The sequence below is a fragment of the Coregonus clupeaformis genome, chromosome 38 (genome assembly GCF_020615455.1).
Source record: "Coregonus clupeaformis isolate EN_2021a chromosome 38, ASM2061545v1, whole genome shotgun sequence".
NCBI lineage: Eukaryota > Metazoa > Chordata > Actinopteri > Salmoniformes > Salmonidae > Coregonus > Coregonus clupeaformis.
Genome location: NC_059229.1, coordinates 6,749,014 through 6,770,662, shown reverse-complemented (window position 1 = coordinate 6,770,662; position 21,649 = coordinate 6,749,014). Strand labels below are relative to the sequence as shown.

General features: G+C 44.8%; 1 protein-coding gene across 9 annotated transcripts in view; it reads left to right on the top strand.

Moving 5' to 3' along the window:
• The first annotated feature begins 208 nt into the window (after positions 1–208).
• Positions 209–21,649, top strand: part of LOC121534036 (trafficking kinesin-binding protein 1) — a 57,583-nt gene continuing 36,142 nt past the window's right edge. For 6 of the 9 annotated variants that reach the window (XM_045211743.1, XM_045211750.1, XM_045211747.1 and 3 more), the window contains exons 1-3: positions 209–385; positions 15,646–15,993; positions 16,465–16,656. In XM_045211743.1, coding sequence (XP_045067678.1) covers positions 15,933–15,993; positions 16,465–16,656 — 253 coding nt within the window. In that variant the 5' untranslated portion in view covers positions 209–385; positions 15,646–15,932. Of the gene's footprint in view, positions 386–12,365; positions 12,463–15,645; positions 15,994–16,464; positions 16,657–21,649 lie in introns of those variants that run through there. The other 3 variants (XM_045211744.1, XM_045211745.1, XM_041840467.2) reach the window with 3 other exon arrangements.

Sequence of the window (21,649 nt, the reverse complement as noted above, 5' to 3'; positions counted from 1 at the left end):
CTCTCTCTCTCTCTCTCTCTCTCTCTCTCTCTCTCTCTCTCTCTCTCTCTCTCTCTCTCTCTCTCTCTCTCTCTCTCTCTCTCTCTGTCACACACACCCTCTCTATGCCCCTCCCCCACCGCTCTCCATTATAACCCCACCTCAATCCCTTTTCCCTCCCTCCCTCCCTCCCTCCCTCCCTCGCTCTCTCTCTCCCTCTCAGCCAGGACACTCCACACTGGACGAGGGCTATGGTAGCTGACAGGAAAAGCAGCAGCTGTAGAGGGCATTGGATTTGACTCTGGCTCACTCACTCTCAAAGAGAGCCTTTCCTACCAACAATACCTGCGTCAAATCAATGTAAGGATACTCCTAGCAGCACAGTGAGTAACTGTCATTTACCACAGTAAGTGATATACTCAGTTAGTCACTAACGCTAATAACCTAATGTTATTAGTATTATTAGCGTACTGTCTCTGTGTCTATGCTACTGTAGTTAGCCTCTGACTCTGTTTGCGTTCATTGTCCCTGAGAGAGCCGGCACAGAGGACTTCTGTGTTTGTTCTTCTCCCCTCCCTGCTACTTTGTCATGTCAATACATTTGGGGCCGACTACAAAAATTGACCGGAAGCTAGAGATGTGTGTGATAGAGATGTGTGTGTGCTTGTGTGTGTTTCAGTATGCTTTCAGTCTAATGAAAACGTTGCAAACATTGACCAGAAGCACAGTAAAGAAGCCTGTTATTTGGAAGATCATGGAGGCTGAGGTTAATTTCATAGCTGTGTTGTCATGTGTGTATTGTTGGTCTTTGTTAGGTTGCTAGGTTGTGTAAGAGCCTTCAGAAGTACTGTAGGCCTGTTGAACCACAGGTTGATTTGGTTGTAGGCCTGTTGAACCACAGGTTGATTTGGTTTTAGGCCTGTTGAACCACAGTACTTGTAAGATGAGGTTAACGTACAGTGAGGGAACAAAGTATTTGATCCCCTGCTGATTTTGTACGTTTGCCCACTGACAAAGACATGATCAGTCTATAATTTTAATGGTAGGTTTATTTGAACAGTGAGAGACAGAATAACAACAAAAAAATCCAGAAAAACGCATGTCAAAAATGTTATAAATTGATTTGCATTTTAATGAGGGAAATAAGTATTTGACCCCTCTGCAAAACATGACTTAGTACTTGGTGGCAAAACCCTTGTTGGCAATCACAGAGGTCAGACGTTTCTTGTAGTTGGCCACCAGGTTTGCACACATCTCAGGAGGGATTTTGTTCCACTCCTCTTTGCAGATCTTCTCCAAGTCATTAAGGTTTCGAGCCTGACGTTTGGGAACTCGAACCTTGAGCTCCCTCCACAGATTTTCTATGGGATTAAGGTCTGGAGACTGGCTAGGCCACTCCAGGACCTTAATGTGCTTCCTCTTGAGCCACTCCTTTGTTGCCTTGGCTGTGTGTTTTGGGTCATTGTCATGCTGGAATACCCATCCACGACCCATTTTCAATGCCCTGGCAGAGGGAAGGAGGTTCTCACCCAAGATTTGACGGTACATGGCGACGTCCATCGTCCCTTTGATGCAGTGAAGTTGTCCTGTCCCCTTAACAGAAAAACACCCCCAAAGCATAATGTTTCCACCTCCATGTTTGACGGTGGGGATGGTGTTCTTGGGGTCATAGGCAGCATTCCTCCTCCTCCAAACACGGCGAGTTGAGTTGATGCTAAAGAGCTCGATTTTGGTCTCATCTGACCACAACACTTTCACCCAGTTCTCCTCTGAATCATTCAGATGTTCATTGGCAAACTTCAGACGGCCCTGTATATGTGCTTTCTTGAGCAGGGGGACCTTGCGGGCGCTGCAGGATTTCAGTCCGTAGTGTGTTACCAATTGTTTTCTTGGTGACTATGGTCCCAGCTGCCTTGAGATCATTGACAAGATCCTCCCGTGTAGTTCTGGGCTGATTCCTCACTGTTCTCATGATCATTGCAACTCCACGAGGTGAGATCTTGCATGGAGCCCCAGGCCGAGGGAGATTGACAGTTCTTTTGTGTTTCTTCCATTTGCGAATAATCGCACCAACTGTTGTCACCTTCTCACCAAGCTGCTTGGCGATGGTCTTGTAGCCCATTCCAGCCTTGTGTAGGTCTACAATCTTGTCCCTGACATCCTTGGAGAGCTCTTTGGTCTTGGCCATGGTGGAGAGTTTGGAATCTGATTGATTGATTGCTTCTGTGGACAGGTGTCTTTTATACAGGTAACAAACTGAGATTAGGAGCACTCCCTTTAAGAGTGTGCTCCTAATCTCAGCTCGTTACCTGTATAAAAGACACCTGGGAGCCAGAAATCTTTCTGATTGAGAGGGGGTCAAATACTTATTTCCCTCATTAAAATGCAAATCAATTTATAACATTTTTGACATGTGTTTTTCTGGATTTTGTTGTTGTTATTCTGTCTCTCACTGTTGAAATAAACCTACCAATAAAATTATAGACTGATCATTTCTTTGTCAGTGGGCAAACGTACAACATCAGCAGGGGATCAAATACTTTTTTCCCTCACTGTATACTAAGATAATATATTTCACTGATGCTGTGGTTGTACTTTATCAACTGTTTAGATGTTATTATGATGGTATGAGTTATCTATCCTAATGTTGTGACTAAGTTATTATAATGACATGAGTTATCTGATGTTGTGGCTATACAAGCTATACACCTGTTCTCTTGTCTTGGGAGGCCTATATAGAAAACATTCAATAATTAGAAGTATAGGGAAATATGTGTCTGTTGTGTGAGAGTGCAAATGTCTGAAAGGATTTATAGTTAACCTGGCGTGGTATGACTGATAAACAACTCAAGGAGATTTGGTTGGCAGCCATGGCAGAACATGAGGTACTGTGTGTGTGTGTGCAACACATGAATTTGTATTCAGGAGTGGCCACTTTAGGTTTATTATTTACTTGTGACAAATATCTTGTGAGCTGGCAGAGTGGTTTCAATTTGTAATACCGTCTTCCTACTAAAAACGACAAGAGAAAGTAATACAGTGTAGTAGTCCATGGTATTTGTGCAGAGTAAAGTTAATATGAGTTGAATTGCATTTTGTGTGAAAGTCTATTTTAGCCACATTGTAACTGCAGCAATTCACACTAGTGCAGACCATATGTGTGCATGATAAAGGATATAGTGAGTGCATTGGAGTTCCAAACTACCCAAACCATCATATCCAGGCTCTGTCGTAGACGGCCGCGACTGGGAGACCCATGGGGCGGCGCACAATTGGCCCAGCGTCGTCCAGGGTAGGGGAGGGAATGGCCTGCAGGGATGTAGCTCAGTTGGTAGAGCATGGCGTTTGCATCGCCAGGGTTGTGGGTTCGATTCCCACGGGGGGCCAGTATGAAAAAATAAAAAATAATGTATGCATTCACTAACTGTAAGTCGCTCTGGATAAGAGCGTCTGCTAAATGACTAAAATGTAAAATGTAATGTGCTCTCTCTTCAAATACAACCATATGGCTAAAATAGCAACTCTCTATCTGTTAGCATATTAGAGGTAGAATGCCACTCTGTTAAGCTTGAATAGTCCTACTAGTCTTCTTAATGCGTAGTTGTGGACAGTGAATGACATTACATTGATGAGAATTACCACTTGACAGACATAATGATTACAGTGTTGCGACTCCCAATCCTTCATCCTCTCATCACTTGTAGCTTTTGGTCACAGACTCTTGTCTCTAGCTACAGGGTGTGCAGGCTTTTGTTGCAGCCCAACACTAAGTCAACTGATTCAACTGATCAAGGTCTTTGTAAGTAGTAGATTCATCCAATCACGTCATTGGGTATGTTAGAGCTGGGCTGGAACAAAAGCCTGCACCCTTGTAGTAGCTCTGTAGGAGCAGGGCTAGTGACCTTTGGTCTACACTGAGAGAATCAGCTGAGACTGAGAGTGTGTTGGTATTTAGGTTTAGGTATTTAAGGCCACTTTCTATTCACACTGTAGTTGGAGTCCAGATATAGCTGCTCCAGTTGTCTGGGTAACTAGTGGGTTGTAAAAAGAACCAGTCTCTGTCCAAGTAAAGGTTCTCCTGATACAGTGCTGTTGTTTCTCTCTCTATCCCCCCCCTTCTATCTCTTTTTGTGACTCTGTATCCTCTCTGTCTCTCTCTTTCTCTCTTTCTTCCTTACCCTCCCCTTCTTTCTCCACTTTCCCATGCCCTATACATGCCTCTGGATCATAGCTGTATTCATTAGCTTGTAACAAATCTTCTAGATAGAGGTCATTTTAAAGATACTTGCTGGTGTCTGTGTAGTATCGCTCTCTAGCTTTCTTACTCTTTCTTTCTTTCTTTCTTTCTTTCTTTCTTTCTTTCTTTCTTTCTTTCTTTCTTTCTTTCTTTCTTTCTTTCTTTCTTTCTTTCTTTCTTTCTTTCTTTCTTTCTTTCTTTCTTTCTTTCTTTCTTTCTTTCTTTCTTTCTTTCTTTCTTTTTTCTCTCTCTTTCTTCCTCCTGTTTTGTCTTTCTCTCATACTAGACTAAGTGTTCCCTCATTTGCTTTGTGTGCTTTGTGGAGAGTTATCTCTCCCATCATATCCTGCCTTTTGTCATGACTCATGACAGGCTTGGTGATTTGCATTGTGCATTGGTTTGTGCCTGATCATGTCAATAGTATCTGTGGCTGCATCTCTGTAGATGCAGAGGCTTCAATGTTTGTCCAGACTTTGGTTTCGTCTGTACCATCCATAGGATATTTTCTAAAAGAGACCAAACAGACATAACAACAGATGTCATATAATCATCACACGAGTCATTTTCAAAGTATCCAAATAGTGCGTATTGTTAGATAGGCAGAGCCATGAGAATAACTGAAACATCACTGTGGAAATGCACAAACAATGATCTGCAAATGCTTTGTCCTACTCCTTTCCCCTCTATTCCCATGCCAGAGTTGAAACAATATACATTTAAGAGACACCACACCTTTATCAGTGAGGTGGTTGATAGACTGGGTCTTTATGGGAAATAGTACAATGAGGAAGTTAATGGTTAACCAATCAGTGCTCCCAGTTTGAGTTAATGGAGATTGCAGTGTGTTTGGGGGAGGTTGCTTCATAGGAATGAGAGCAAAGTGTCTCTGAGAAGACCTATGTTGACAGGGTGTGATAGATGTGATGTCATCTGTTGGATGGGATGATATCTGTCAGTTAGTCTTGTTGTTGTTGTTGTTGTCATTTATCAGACGCTCTTATCCAGAACGACATACAGTAGTGAGTGCATACATTTTCTTATTTGTTCATACTGGTCCCCTGTGGGAATCGAACACACAACCCTAGCGTTGCAAGTGCCATGCGCTGCCAACTTAGCCACACAGGACTATATGTCATGGCAATCTGTTTACAGGGTCGATGACTTTGTAAACAGTTTTGATCAGGTTAGCGATAGCAGGGGAAGCTGTTTGCAGTCACGGCGACTGCTGACTGGGGAAAATATTATGCTTGAGGGGATTGACAGGAGTTGTGATATTCTTTAGAACATTTATCACTTTCCTTGTCCTCTGAGAAGCTTGAATTTGTTTAAATTTATTGGACTCAGGAAACTCTGCTTACTTTAAAGGTAGACTCAGTGATATGATGTAGGTTGCAGAATGTGAACAGTATAGTGGGCCAGTTTCTGCAACAACTAAGAGCGTTGAAGCGTGAGGCTCAACTTCTCTGCTGTTTTGGTGCCCTGTCTACCACGCTTTAACAGCGTGAAGCGAACCCGTGCACATGCACAGATACTGTGTGTGACTGTGTGAGGGTGAAGTCTTGCATCTCCCTTATCTCAATAACTGCGGTGCTGCTCGTGGCAACGTCACTTAGCTGAGTCTACCTTTTAAATTGAGATATAATTGAGTCATAATTGCCTTGTGACTTGATGAATCTGGTTTGTAGTGAAGGCAGTTCAGCCATGGTAAGTGTGCAGAAGGTCTCGTAGGCATTGTTTATCGTTTGGGGAGTGAACACTGTGTCTAGATACTCAACTGATACAACACAACAGCTTATCTCTGACCATGAGACAGTGACTAAGGTCATCTGTTTGAAATGAGACTCTAGTAGCTACATGTCTCTGCATTCTCCTCGCCCACCACAACCCATGTTGTCTGGCTGCTTGGCTCCAGAGATGCGTATAGTATTTACTTACTTACTCAGGCCTTTTACTCCTCCTGGATCATAGGCCATCGACTATTTTAATAGTTAATTTCCTGCTTTTTATTAGTATAGTGTGTTGACTAATTATTGTCTTTTCTCAGAGGTTTGGTGGGTTTTCGATGTCTTTCCACAATTTAGTTTGAAGGCTTACCTAGTAGGAACTAATGTTACCTGTTCTATTTTGGGGGACACCTCTCTATGGTCGTGTCTACACTTGACACTTACATGCGACTTGCTATCAGAATACGAAAATTGCATTGAAAAGACGGGTCTAGATGCATTGTGGTCTGATTGTGTTCAGATCTGGCTGACCACTTCAGGAGGGGGTCAGGGATGCATTGTGTGCAGATTTCTCCTCAGTCTGGATGCAATCAGGCTACCGAAAGCGCATACAGTGGGCGACGTCATCAGCACTCCGCCCATAAGTCTCCAGAAAATGTGTGTTTTGGGACCGAGAGGCACCTTTTCATTATAACGTTGGAGGAAATACGTTCCTAGTGTGTGGGGAGCATGTTTACTGGCCTCATAAATGCTAGCCAGCTAGTTAATATTTAGAACAATTATTTTTTGTTTGGCTAGAGTTATGCTAACCCGTTTGCGATCCCTTTAGTTTTGCTTGCTAGCTTGCTGGCTAGCTACAGAGGTAAGCTGGCTAGTTAGCTACAGTAGTTAGCTACTGCCATCAGTTGTTGTTGTGTTATTATCATATTTAGCCTATTTACAGAATGCATATTGGCATTTTAATATATAGTGCGGGAAAAGGGAATCCGGACAAAATGTGGACATGGTGGACACATTTTAAATGTAGGTGTAGACGCATGATGTGTTCGGAATTGCACTGAATGAGCTGTATAAGACCATAAGTGAACAGGAAAACGCTCATCCAGAGGCGGCGCTCCTAGTGGCCGGGGACTTTAATGCAGGGAAACTTACATCCGTTCTACCTCATTTCTACCAGCATGTTAAATGTGCAACCAGAGGAAAAAAAACTCTAGACCACCTTTACTCCACACACAGAGATGCATACAAAGCTCACCCTCGCCCTCCATTTGGCAAATCTGACCATAACTCTATCCTCCTGATTCCTGCTTATAAGCAAAAACTAAAGCAGGAAGCACCAGTGACTCGGTTAATAAAAAAGTGTTCAGATGACGCAGATGCTAAGCTACAGGACTGTTTTGCTAGCACAGACTGGAACATTCTTCAGATAGCATTGAGGAGTACACCACATCAGTCACTGGCTTCATCAATAAGTGCATCGATGATGTCGTCCCCACAGTGACCGTACGTACATACCCCAACCAGAAGCCATGGATTACAGGCAACATCCGCACTGAGCTAAAGGGTAGAGTTGCCACTTTCAAGGAGCGGGACTCTAACCCGGACGCTTATAAGAAATCCCGCTATGCCCTCTGATGAACCATCAAACAGGCAAAGAGTCAATACAGGACTAAGATTGAATCGTACTACACCGTCTCTGACGCTCGTCGGATGTGGCAGGGCTTGAAAACGATTACAGACTACAAAGGGAAGCACAGCCGCGAGCTGCCCAGTGACACAAGACTTCCAGACGAGCTAAACCACTTCTATGCTCGCTTTGAGGCAAGCAACACTGAAGCATGCATGAGAGCACCAGCTGTTCCGGATGACTATGTGATCACGCTCTCATTTACATTTACATTTTAGTCATTTAGCAGACGCTCTTATCCAGAGCGACTTACAGGAGCAATTAGGGTTAAGTGCCTTGCTCAAGGGCACATTTACGTCATTTAGCAGACGCTCTTATCCAGAGCGACTACAAGTTGGTGCATTCACCCTATAGCCAGTGGGATAACCACTTTACAATTATACTTTTTTTGGGGGGGTAGAAGGATTACTTTATCCTATCCCAGGTGTTCCTTAAAGAGGTGGGGTTTCAGATGTCTCCGGAAGGTGGTGAGTGACTCCGCTGTCCTGGCGTCGTGAGGGAGCTTGTTCCACCATTGGGGTGCCAGAGCAGCGAACAGTTTTGACTGGGCTGAGCGGGAACTATGCTTCCGCAGAGGAAGGGAGCCAGCAGGCCAGAGGTGGATGAACGCAATGCCCTCGGTTGGGTGTAGGGACTGATCAGAGCCTGAAGGTACGGAGGTGCCGTTCCCCTCACTGCTCCATAGGCAAGCACCATGGTCTTGTAACGGATGCGAGCTTCAACTGGAAGCCAGTGGAGTGTGCGGAGGAGGGGGGTGACGTGAGAGAACTTGGGAAGGTTGAACACCAGACGGGCTGCGGCATTCTGGATGAGTTGTAGGGGGTTTAATGGCACAGGCAGGGAGCCCAGCCAACAGCGAGTTGCAGTAATCCAGACGGGAGATGACAAGTGCCTGGATTAGGACCTGTGCCGCTTCCTGTGTAAGGCAGGGTCGTACTCTCCGAATGTTGTAGAGCATGAACCTGCAGGATCGGGTCACCGCCTTGATGTTAGCGGAGAACGACAGGGTGTTGTCCAGGGTCACGCCAAGGCTCTTCGCACTCTGGGAGGAGGACACAACGGAGTTGTCAACCGTGATGGCGAGATCATGGAACGGGCAGTCCTTCCCCGGGAGGAAGAGCAGCTCCGTCTTGCCAGGGTTCAGCTTGAGGTGGTGATCCGTCATCCATACTGATATGTCGGCCAGACATGCAGAGATGCGATTCGCCACCTGGTTATCAGAAGGGGGAAAGGAGAAGATTAGTTGTGTATCGTCAGCGTAGCAATGATAGGAGAGGCCATGTGAGGATATGACAGAGCCAAGTGACTTGGTGTATAGGGAGAAAAGGAGAGGGCCTAGAACTGAGCCCTGGGGGACACCAGTGGTGAGAGCACGTGGTGCGGAGACAGCTTCTCGCCACGCCACTTGGTAGGAGCGACCGGTCAGGTAGGACGCAATCCAGGAGTGAGCCGCGCCGGAGATGCCCAGCTCGGAGAGGGTGGAGAGGAGGATCTGATGGTTCACTGTATCAAAGGCAGCAGACAGGTCTAGAAGGACAAGAGCAGAGGAGAGAGAGTTAGCTTTAGCAGTGCGGAGAGCCTCCGTGACACAGAGAAGAGCAGTCTCAGTTGCCAATGTGAGTAAGACTTTTAAGCAGGTCAACATTCACAAGGCCGCAGGGCCAGACGGATTACCAGGACGTGTACTCCGAGCATGTGCTGACCAACTGGCAAGTGTCTTCACTGACATTTTCAACATGTCCCTGACTGAGTCTGTAATACCAACATGTTTCAAGCAGACCACCATAGTTCCCGTGCCCAAGGACACTAAGATAATCTGCCTAAATGACTACCGACCCGTAGCACTGACGTCTGTAGCCATGAAGTGCTTTGAAAGGCTGGTTATGGCTCACATCAACACCATTATCCCAGAAACCCTAGACCCACTCCAATTTGCATACCGCCCCAACAGATCCACAGATGATGCAATCTCTATTGCACTCCACACTGCCCTTTCCCACCTGGACAAGAGGAACACCTACGTGAGAATGCTATTCATTGACTACAACTCAGCATTCAACACCATAGTGCCCTCAAAGCTCATCACTAAGCTAAGGATCCTGGGACTAAACACCTCCCTCTGCAACTGGATCCTGGACTTCCTGACGGGCCGCCCCCAGGTGGTAAGGGTAGGTAACAACACATCTGCCACACTGATCCTCAACACAGGGGCCCCTCGGGTGCGTGCTCAGTCCCCTCCTGTACTCCCTGTTCACCCATGACTGCATGGCCAGGCACGACTCCAACACCATCATGTGGTCCTCTGTAGCTCAGCTCTGTAGCTCAGCTGGTAGAGCACGGCACTTGTAACGCCAGGGTAGTGGGTTCGATCCCCGGGACCACCCATACACAAAAAGGTATTCACGCATGACTGTAAGTCGCTTTGGATAAAAGCATCTGCTAAGTGGCTTATTATTATTATTAAGTTTGCCGACGACACAACAGTGGTAGGCCTGATCACCGACAACGATGAGACAGCCTATAGGGAGGAGGTCAAAGACCTGGCCGTGTGGTGCCAGGATAACAACCTTTCCCTCAACGTGACCAAGACAAAGGAGATGATTGTGGACTACAGGGGAAAAAAAAGAGGACTGAGCACGTCCCCATTCTCATCGACGGGGCTGTAGTGGAACAGGTTGAGAGCTTCAAGTTCCTTGGTGTCCACATCACCTACGAACTATCATGGTCCAAACACACCAAGACAGTCGTGAAGAGGGCACGACAAAGCCTATTCCCCCTCAGGAGACTGAAAAGATTTGGCATGGGTCCTCAGATCCTAAAAAAATTCTACAGCTGCACCATCGAGAGCATCCTGACTGGTTACATCACCACCTGGTATGGCAACTGCTCAGCCTCCGACCGCAAGGCACTACAGAGGGTAGTGTGTATGGCCCAGTACATCACTGGGGCCAAGCTTCCTGCCATCCAGGACCTCTATACCAGGCGGTGTCAGAGGAAGGCCCTCAAAATTGTCAAAGACTCCAGCCACCCTCATCATAGACTGTTCTCTTTGCTACCGCATGGCAAGCGGTACCGGAGTGCCAAGTCTAGGTCCAAAAGACTTCTCAACAGCTTCTACCCCCAAGCCATAAGACTCCTGAACAGCTAATCATGGCTACCCAGACTATTTGCACTGGCCCCCCACCCCCACCCCCCACCCCATATTTTTATGCTGCTGCTACTCTATTAATTATTTATGCATAGTCACTTTAACTCTACCCACATGTACATATTACTTCAACTACCTCAACTAGACGGTGCCCCCGCACATTGACTCTGCACCGGTACCCCCCTGTATATATAGGCTCCCTACTGTTATTTTATTTTACTTCTGCTCTTTTTTTCTCAACACTTTTTTGTTGTTGTTTTATTTTACTTTTTGATTAAAAAATAAATGCACTGTTGGTTAAGGGCTGTAAGTAAGCATTTCACTGTAATGTCTACACCTGTTGTATTCGGCGCATGTGGCCAATCAAATTTGATTTGATTTGAATTCCATGATCAGAACTCCATGATCAGAATACAAAAACAGCATTAACTGTCATGTCTAAACGCAGCCATATGGGAGCACCACTCCAATATGAAGCCACTATAATTAGCCTGAACCCTTGTCTTTAGAAAGGCTCTAATCTCATCACCCAGAACCAAATCTCGTGTGCATGCTGGCTGGTCAGCTACTTGATTTAAGCCTGTCAGGAGAGACTATCTCAGGGTAGAGTTTAATAATTCAATGGTGGCTATCATTCAAGCACTAGTTTATCTGGCCATGTATCTGATCTAATTATCCCCTAGTGTCCTCACTTCCCTGCCTGGCCACCACAGTAATGGACTGTGTGGCACCACTTGAAGTAAATGAGGCCAGTTATGAGGTCAGTTACACCCACAGTGAAAGAGCTTTGAAGTTCTTGGATGGAAGCCCTGTCCGGGTACAGAAAACAAGTTTCATCACTGATACATTGTATATTAGCTTGTGTGGGGGTGATCTGGCTTAGATTTACTAAAGCGATCTCAAAGGTGTACTTCCTTTCTTGTTCTTATGTGGAAGTCTTAAATTGTTTGACTTTGATTGTTCTACCTTTTCCTGTTGTATTCCCTCTGGGGGAAAAAGGTGCAGATTTCGCTCTAGTGCAAAGGGTCTTGTAAATCTTGCCCCATTTTAGTGCAGAGCTTTTCTCTGGTTTGTGGTTAAAGTACAAACTTCTACCTTGAAGTTGAATAATTACGTACTTTCTATTTGAATAAAATCCCTACTGGCAGAGGCATCAGTTGGGCTTCGTCACATGACCAAACTGTTGCCCGGGCGACCATGGGTCCAGAGTCCTTAGCCCTCTCAGCCAATTAGAGGCGAGATTTGCATTTGACAAGCCTCTCCCTCTCAGGTTTGCAAATTCTGATTTGTTATTCAATCTGGTGGTGACAGGCTAAATCGAGTGTGACCCATTCATCTCTTTCTTCCCTCTTTCCTAAGTACCCTTCTCTCATGGGCTCCTCTCCTCCCCCCTGTGCCCTCTCTCTCCGTCTCAGTTTGCCCACTCTTTCCTACCCCCTCCCTTCCCACTTTCCTAAGTACTGTACCCTGCAAGTGTCCCTTTTCCCTCCTAAACCCTCTCTATATGTCTCTTTTCTACCCCCCCACCCTCCCTCGATTCTTTCTCTAGCACCCTCGTCTGCCCTTCCTTCCTCTCTTGTTCCTGTGTGACTCCACACACGTACACACCCCTTCTGAACGGCCAAAGAGCACCAAAGACAGGCTTTTCCAACCGGCGTTGACGAGTTCAGCGTGAGTACTCTGGAAGGTCAGTCAGACTCAGAATGACATCCATTACAGTTACAGAGTTACACTTATAGTGACTTATTGAAGTTCACTCAGAAAAGTCGCCTTATTATTCCTTTACTTTTGGCACTGCTCATCTTGGATGAACGGCCTATGCAACTATAACACATTAAGGTAACGTTTTAACTTCTCATTTACATTAGGAAAGGAGTTTGCATTCCTTGAAATTCAGATTGAAGTAACTTTCCTTGTTTGAGTTGAATCACGTAGCATACTGTAAACATTTATTTCTGTGCATTCCACATTTCTCAAAATGAGAGTAACTGGTATAAGCTACATAAAAAATAGCCTGGATGTTTGATTATATCCTTATGGATATACTGTACAGAACACATCCTCAGGGCTCAGATGTTTTTGGCTTTGTCCTTAGTGGACCAGTCTTCCACACCCCACTGTGTGTGTTTGTCTATGGAACTGGACAAATCTTTTCTCACAGTTCCTGTGGATTCTCTGGACTGTTCATTTGCTGGCAGATCTGGGGAGCGAGGCGCTAGTGGAGCCCAGGGTTGTACAGTGGGCACACTGGGCAGCGTAACAGGGTCTTTCACTTGGCTTTCTGCCTGGCCCAGTGACAACCACACACAAAAAGAGACCGGGGGAGATGGGCAATAACCATGCCCACTGGTGACCCCTCTAAATGGGATACAAGGCTGTGCTTGGCTGGGTAGTTAATAGACCCACAATGTTACAGTACAATGCCTGCCAACTTGGCCTTTGCAGCATGTAAATATGACAGAAAAGAGATGTGTGTGTGTGTGTGTGTGTGTGTGTGTGTGTGTGTGTGTGTGTGTGTGTGTGTGTGTGTGTGTGTGTGTGTGTGTGTGTGTGTGTGTGTGTGTGTGCGCGTGTGCATGGGCACACTCCATTTGTTTTGTGTGTGAGACTGTGTGCTGCAGGTTAGTTAAGTGCCAGTACCAAATGCCAATTGATTCCCCTCCATCTTTTTATTTGTCATTTAAGACGTGGGAATAAGACATTTATAATTGTATAATAACATTATATTTTGGACTTCATCCATGCATCCTTATTTTGCGTCCTTATTTTTTCTAGTGAAAAACACAAGTACTACTTATCATTCTAGTCACTAAACACGACATACAACAGAACTACCTCACCAGACATTATGCATCATGGTGGTGGGGGTGGATACAGTAAAACCCAGACCTACAGTATGTATATGACCTTGCTGCTCCCTCTGACAGCTGTAAGTGAAGGGAGTGGATGGATGTGGCAGGAGTGACCAGAGCAATACACCCAGTTAATTAAGGGGGTTGGAGATGGGGAGGAAGGAGGAGAGATTGTCATTCTCATCTGTCTCTTGAGTGGGTGTGTGTGCGAGCTGCAGACAGCTGAGTGTGTGTGTGTGTGTGCACGCTTGTGCGTGTGTCACATGTTTTGTCTACCCACATGCAAGGTCAGTACTTTATTAACCCATTGCACTAATAGTCCTCATACAATATTCCCTTGACTCAGACTGCAATACATAGCTAATGTATTGTATAACATCCACTATCCTTTACCACTGGCCTTGATATTGCCTAGGTCTGATGTATCTAAACACTAACAACCACAATATGACAATAAAACTGGATGTGACAATTATTTAGAGTTCCATCAATAAACTAAGGCTACTTTGCTGTCCATTGTTAGATTGTCCCCCCCCAGCCATTTTCTCTTTGAATTACGTCACTAGCCAGGCTATTCAGTTACAGAACAATTGCCTGCAGCATTTCCTGGCGGACATGTAGGTGAATGTGATATGCCTTATGAAGAGGGAAGCTCTGGTTTCTCTTTGCTTTTGTAAACAGTATGAATGAGCATTTACTCTAATACAGGTTGCAGCTAGCCTTAGCAGGCAGTCCTAGTTGGAATGTACAGTACTTTGTATTATGCCTCGTAAAGCTTTGTTTAGTAACTATGTTGGTTTAAATGTCATAAGGTGGTGTGGTGTGCCCCGGTTGTAACTTGATCTGTGTGTAGCTTTGGCCAGGGTAACTCTAGCTTTCTGACCCTAAAACCTCAGGGGAAAGGCAAAGCCTAGTGAGACAATTGGAGCATGTATGGCACTGTACATGGCTTTAAAAAGATTAAGATGCTTGTAGATTAGTGGTTCAAGTCTGAAGTAAGTTTAGTTTCAACTGGTCCTTAAACTTGACCTATATCTGTATGTCTTTTAACCAGGTTGTTATAGAAAATGAGAGTATCATTTCAGTATCTCACCTGGAAAAACAGGTGAAATACATTTAATTAAAGGGATGGGAGTTTTCTTGATACATTAATATTTGATGGCATTCCATGTTAAAATGTAAAACGTCATTCAATGTTATGCTATTCCATACTAAAACGTGATGTGGCTAAATTAAAGATGGTCGGTTTGAATTCATCTCTAACCAGGTTTCCATCCAACCTTTTTATGCGAGTAAAGTACATGTCGGATAAAGACATTTGTAATGACAAGACTGATGGAAACAGAACATGTCCAAATGTCGACAAAACAAAAATAAACTAGGCAAGGTGGGATCTTTTTGTCTCGGCAAAATGAATTATCCGAGAAATGTTGTTGGAAGCGCTTTTATGCAAATATTGATATAATAACCATCATGTCAAAGTACATTTGGATTCATGCATGCAGTTTATTAGGCTACAGATTAAATAAATTAAAATGAACTTCACAGGGTGTTGAAAGTGCAAGGTAATGAGCCTGATATTCATTTCTAATAAATATCGAGGGTCTTATTCTGGTGACATCAATGTTTGACAAATATAAATATAAATAATCTCGCTCTTTTGGCCCAGATACAGTAGCCTACTGTATATGTGCGCTGTTGGCTAGAGAGCACGTGCCAATACCAGAGTGGGGACATTCGCTATGTATCGAACTTTTGTGATAAACCCATCAATAGAGTTGAAAATGCGATGGAAATCAATTTAACTTGTATTTTTAACTGCAAAAGGTATTTTGATGTGCATTACGTCATCACACACCTTTTAATCTGCAACAAATCAATTTGATGGAAACACATCTCTGGTGGGAAAATGCGCACATTGTTTTTATGCGGATTTTAGAATATTCGCATGAAAATCTGTCGCCAATTGGATGGAAACCAAGCAACACTCACACTTTTGTTCTCTCTCCCTCTCTCAGACCAGCATTGGTACCAGATGTGCGGTCAGCCTGCTGTTTCTCCCTGATCCACCAGGGGGCCTCAGTCCCTTACAGGGACAAGCCCTGAGTCTTCCACCCTCACACTGAACACCCCGGCTCCAATCAAGCTGTCCCACCCTTATCCCTCTCCCTCTCCTCCTCATCGCTTCTTCTTGCCCCCACACTCTCCACTGGACCCCCTGTCAACTCTCTCCCTTAATGGGGGGCAGGGGGAGGCGTCCGGGGGCCTCGATGAGGAGACCCTGCCCCTCTATGAGGGCCTTAATATGGATTGGGACCCCCTGGAAAGAGTGGATAGGGGAAGCCATGATGTGTCCACCCTCACTGGTAGGTCACAGTGAATGAATGTATTAGATGGGTTATAGGGGATTGGATAAGGGGTTAAGTTTCATCTTGGACAGCACTTGTAGAGCATGGCGTTTGCAACGCCAGGGTTGTGGGTTCGATTCCCACGGGGGGGCCAGTATGAAAATGTATGCACTCACTAACTGTAAGTCGCTCTGGATAAGAGCGTCTGCTAAATGACTAAAATGTCAAATGTAATGTGGGAAGATGGGTCTCTTAGAACCATTGCAGGGGACATCCTGCATCCAGGAATAGTGTTCAATTACATGTTTTTAATGTAATGCATTGAAATGTGATGAGTGGGAACTGTGTCATCCAGTCAGTGCCTCAAGGGGGCAGCAGAGACTTGTAGATTTCAGAGTGGTCACTCCAATGTGATTGAATGCTGTCTCTTTGTTCTCCCATATCTTCCCTGCCACACACTCATATCCCTCCCTCCCTCCCCACTGTCAGAACTTTGTTCAGGTGGCGATAGTGAGGTGGAGATAGTGAGCCTGCTGTCTGAGGGACTGCCTAACTACACTCTGCGGGCGGACTGCATGTTTGGCTACGACCATGACGACTGGCTCCACACCCCTCTGTTGCCCCCGGAGGTCGCCCTGGGACTCACGCACGACCAGATAGAAGAGACGCTCAAGTACTTCTGTAAGTTCCCCACTCTGTCCACGCTAGGCATCTAACACAGGAGAAGGCAACTCTGGTACTGGAGTGCCAAAAGTACCGCACCTGATTTTGCTTGTTAGTCACCTCACCAACTGAGCTTGGATGGGAATCAACCAATTCAATCCAATGATGAGTGAAAGCACCTACCTGGTCTCCTAGATCTAAATCAGGCCCCGTATTCATAAGAGTTTCAGAGTAGGAGTGCTGATCTAGGATCAGGTCTGCCTGTTTATATAATCTTATTCCTTATGAGCTAAAAGGCGAAACTGATCCTTAATCAACACTCCTACTCTGAGAGATGCTTTATGAATATGGGCACCAGGGGTGAATGTAAGGCGGTACAGTCCGGTACAGCGTCCCGGTAAAATAAATAGTGGGGATACGCCTTACCGGTAAAACACGCGCCTATCACAATAATTCAAACAAAATGTCAAGAAAACAGTAGGCTATATTACACCATTATTTATCATTACCGCATGTCAGAGGCATGAACAGTTCGCGGATGGACTTGAAAATGTCTGGTATAGCCTACGCTCCAAAATGCGATGTGATTCGACGAAAACACTGACATTTTGCCAAGGCAGAGATGAGTGGCCGACACCGAGATGCACATGGACAGCAGTGGAGGCTTACATTCGGGCCTAATGACAATCGCCAAATGTCATTATACTTTTTGGTGTTTTGTGTAACAGATGTTTCTTTCAATTCACCACTGTTTGGAGGCTGGAAATATGTTGCCAGTGGATGAATGTGCACGGGTAGCCTAGTAAAACAGCCCTTTGAAGCAGGGCTGGATTAATACAGGGGCTTACCAGGGCTGAAACTGAAATACCTTATTTACATAAGTATTCAGACCCTTTGCTATGAGACTCGAAATTGAGCTCAAGTGCATCCTGTTTCTATTGATCATCCTTGAGATTTTCTACTACTTGATTGGAGTCCACCTGTGGTAAATTCAATTGATTGGACATGATTTGGAAAGGCACACACCTGTCTATATAAGGTCCCACAGTTGACAGTGCATGTCAGAGCAAAAACCAAGCCATGAGGCCGATTGTGTCGAGGCACAGATCTGGGGAAGGGTATCAAAACATTTCTGCAGCATTGAATGTCCCCAAGAACACAGTGGCCTCCATCATTCTTAAATGGAAGAAGTTTGGAACCACCAAGACTCTTCCTAGAGCTGGTCGCCTGGCCAAACTGAGCAATCAGGGGAGAAAGGCCTTGGTCAGGGAGGAGACCAAGAACCCGATGGTCACTCTGACAGAGCTCTAGAGTTCCTCTGTGGAGATGGGAGAACTTTCCAGAAGGACAACCATCTCTGCAGCACTCCACCAATCAGGCCTTTATGGTAGAGTGGCCAGACGGAAGCCACTCCTCAGTAAAAGGCACATGACAGCCCGCTTGGAGTTAGCCAAAAGGCACCTAAAGATTCTCAGACCATGAGAAACAAGATTCTCTGGTCTGATGAAACCAAGATTGAACTCTTTGGCCTGAATGCCAAGCGTCCCGTCTGGAGGAAACCTGGGCACCATCCCTACGGTGAAGCATGGTGGTGGCAGCATCATACTGTGGGGATGTTTTTCAGCGGCAGGGACTGCGAGACTAGTCAGGATCGAGGTAAAGATGAACGGAGCAAAGTACTGAGAAATCCTTGATGAAAACCTGCTCCAGAGCGCTCAGGACCTCAGACTGGGGCGAAGGTTCACTTTCCAACAGGACAACGATCCTAAGCACACAGCCAAGACAACGCAGGAGTGGCTTCGGGACAAGTCTCTGAATGTCCTTGAGTGGCACAGTCAGAGCCCGGACTTGAACCCGATCGAACATCTCTGGAGAGATCTGAAAATAGCTGTGCAGCAATGCTCCCCATCCAATCTGACAGAGCTTGAGTGGATCTGCAGAGAAGAATGGGAGAAACTACCCAAGTACAGGTGTGTCAAGCTTGTAGTGTCATACCCAAGAAGACTCAAGGCTGTAATCGCTGCCAAAGGTGCTTCAACAGACTAAATGGTCTGAATACTTATGTAAATGTAATATTTCGTTTTTTTATATATAAATTTGCAACATTTTCTAAAAAACATTTTTTGCTTTGTCATTATGGGGTATTGTGTGTCGTTTGTTGAGGGAAAAAACCCCAATTTAATCTATTTTAGAATAAGGCTGTAACATTACAAAATGTGGAAAAAGTCAAGGGGTCTGAATACTTTCCGAATGCACTGTACTTTGTATGCCTCATAAATTTTTCCCAAAAATCAAATCAAATCAAATCAAATCAAATCAAATTTTATTGGTCACATGCGCCGAATACAACAGGTGCAGACATTACAGTGAAATGCTTACTTACAGCCCTTAACCAACAGTGCATTTATTTTAAACAAAAAAAGTAAGAATAAAACAACAACCAAAAAAGTGTTGAGAAAAAAAGAGCAGAAGTAAAATAAAGTGACAGTAGGGAGGCTATATATACAGTAAAATAAAGTGACAGTAGGGAGGCTATATATACAGGGGGGTACCGTTGCAGAGTCAATGTGCGGGGGCACCGACTAGTTGAGGTAGTTGAGGTAATATGTACATGTGGGTAGAGTTAAAGTGACTATGCATAAATACTTAACAGAGTAGCAGCAGCGTAAAAAGGATGGGGTGGGGGGCAGTGCAAATAGTCCGGGTAGCCATGATTAGCTGTTCAGGAGTCTTATGGCTTGGGGGTAGAAGCTGTTGAGAAGTCTTTTGGACCTAGACTTGGCACTCCGGTACCGCTTGCCGTGCGGTAGCAGAGAGAACAGTCTATGACTAGGGTGGCTGGAGTCTTTGACAATTTTGAGGGCCTTCCTCTGACACCGCCTGGTATAGAGGTCCTGGATGGCAGGGAGCTTTGCCCCAGTGATGTACTGGGCCGTACGCACTACCCTCTGTAGTGCCTTGCGGTCAGAGGCCAAACAGTTGCCATACCAGGTGGTGATGCAACCAGTCAGGATGCTCTCGATGGTGCAGCTGTAGAATTTTTTGAGGATCTGAGGACCCATGCCAAATCTTTTTAGTCTCCTGAGGGGGAATAGGCTTTGTCGTGCCCTCTTCACGACTGTCTTGGTGTGTTTGGACCATGATAGTTCGTTGGTGATGTGGACACCAAGGAACTTGAAGCTCTCAACCTGTTCCACTACAGCCCCGTCGATGAGAATGGGGGCGTGCTCAGTCCTCTTTTTTTTCCTGTAGTCCACAATCATCTCCTTTGTCTTGGTCACGTTGAGGGAGAGGTTGTTGTCCTGGCACCACACGAATGCACTGTACTTTGTATGCCTCATAAATTTTTCCCAAAAAGCCCCGGGGCTTATGATTTCTTAATCCAACCCAGCTTTGAAGTCATTGTTTGACAATCAGATCAAAACATCATGACTGGTTGTGTTTATGCCACAATGAAAGGTAATACATTTTAAAAGTAAAATTATAAATCTTTAACGACTAGGCCCACAAAGATCATATTGAATTGATGGGGATTATATATTTAATTGTATGTTTAGGCCCATATATCTTTTTGGGACACACACAAATGCATGCACATATAGGAGGTCCCGTACCGGGAAGATATTTGTTCTACTTTCAGCCCTTACGGGAACTGATGCTTAGAAATACACAACTTGATGTACTATACCTGCGGCACTCAGGAACAGGGCTGCCTACTCCCAAAGCTATTGCAGGTACCCCTGTGGAGGCATGTCTTATATTTCAGGTTTGAGAACATGTTATCCACTATCTAGTGTCCTATCCTGGTAAAATGAGGTCAGTACGTGACTTATTCCTCAGTTGAATATGTACTGAATGTCGCAGGGCTATTCAATTCCAGTCCTGGAGGGCTGAAACACTTCTGTTTTGCATTATCTCGTTCTAATCAGGGACTAATTCAGATTTAGGACACCAGGTGAGTGCAATTAACTACCAGGTAGAAAAAAAACCCAGAAATGTTTCTGCCCTCCAGGACCGGAATTGAATAGCCCACTCTAGTGTTTTATAGGCAATGTTTTAGCCTACAGCAATTCCATCTTAAAGTCCTACTGTGAATTGACCCCTCACGTTTGCTTTGTAATTGGTCAATGGAAACGTGTACACAGATTACACATATCCTTTAATCACTGGACTTTATAGTATAACATTGATGTGATAATCTCTCTCTCTTTTGCCATTATCAGGCCATCCATATGGTGTGGATCTAAAGAGCTTGTGGACTATCTCAATACACAGTGTATGCATTAGTAGTGTCCGCAAGAGAAGACATTGATTGTGAATAAGTAGCAATATGGGCTGCAATAATATATCTGATATTGGACCAATTTATCCTGGTGTGTTTAAAATTACATCTCAAGTCACACTTGAAAACACCCTCATAATAGAATCACACAGTAGTGGTGACTAAATGATTGGAGTTGGATGGTGTGGTATGGGTCCAAAGGGTTTGGTTGGTGGCACGTTGCCAACAGGAAGTACTGTAGATAATGACTATGGTCAACCCCTGCTAGTTTATCTTCAACTCTAAATCTGAGGTGAACATTCTTCACATCAGTCTGACGCAGATTCAGAGTTAAGGTCTGGCTGAAGATTTTATCTGTTTCAATTGTCCTTTCAACAAAGTGTTTTCCCTTGACTATCCTACGTAGACGTGGAAAAACAAATCTAATGAGATTTGTAAATGTTTTTTTCAACAATATTGTGATTGTTTTAATGGGGTCATGTGATAAATGTAAATGCTAAAATATGAGCTAGAGATAGATATGGGTGGAATTGATCATAGTCACAAGATTCTAAGAAGAAACAATTGATTCGGTACATGGAAGCCTGCATACTGTAACCCTCAACATAACTGAGTTTACCCAAATCCAACACTCAACATGATCATGCTGCTGACTATTACAATGCTACTCCACTGTCATAATCACCTTAAAGGGTCACTATAATATCAGAATCTCCATTTATCAATACT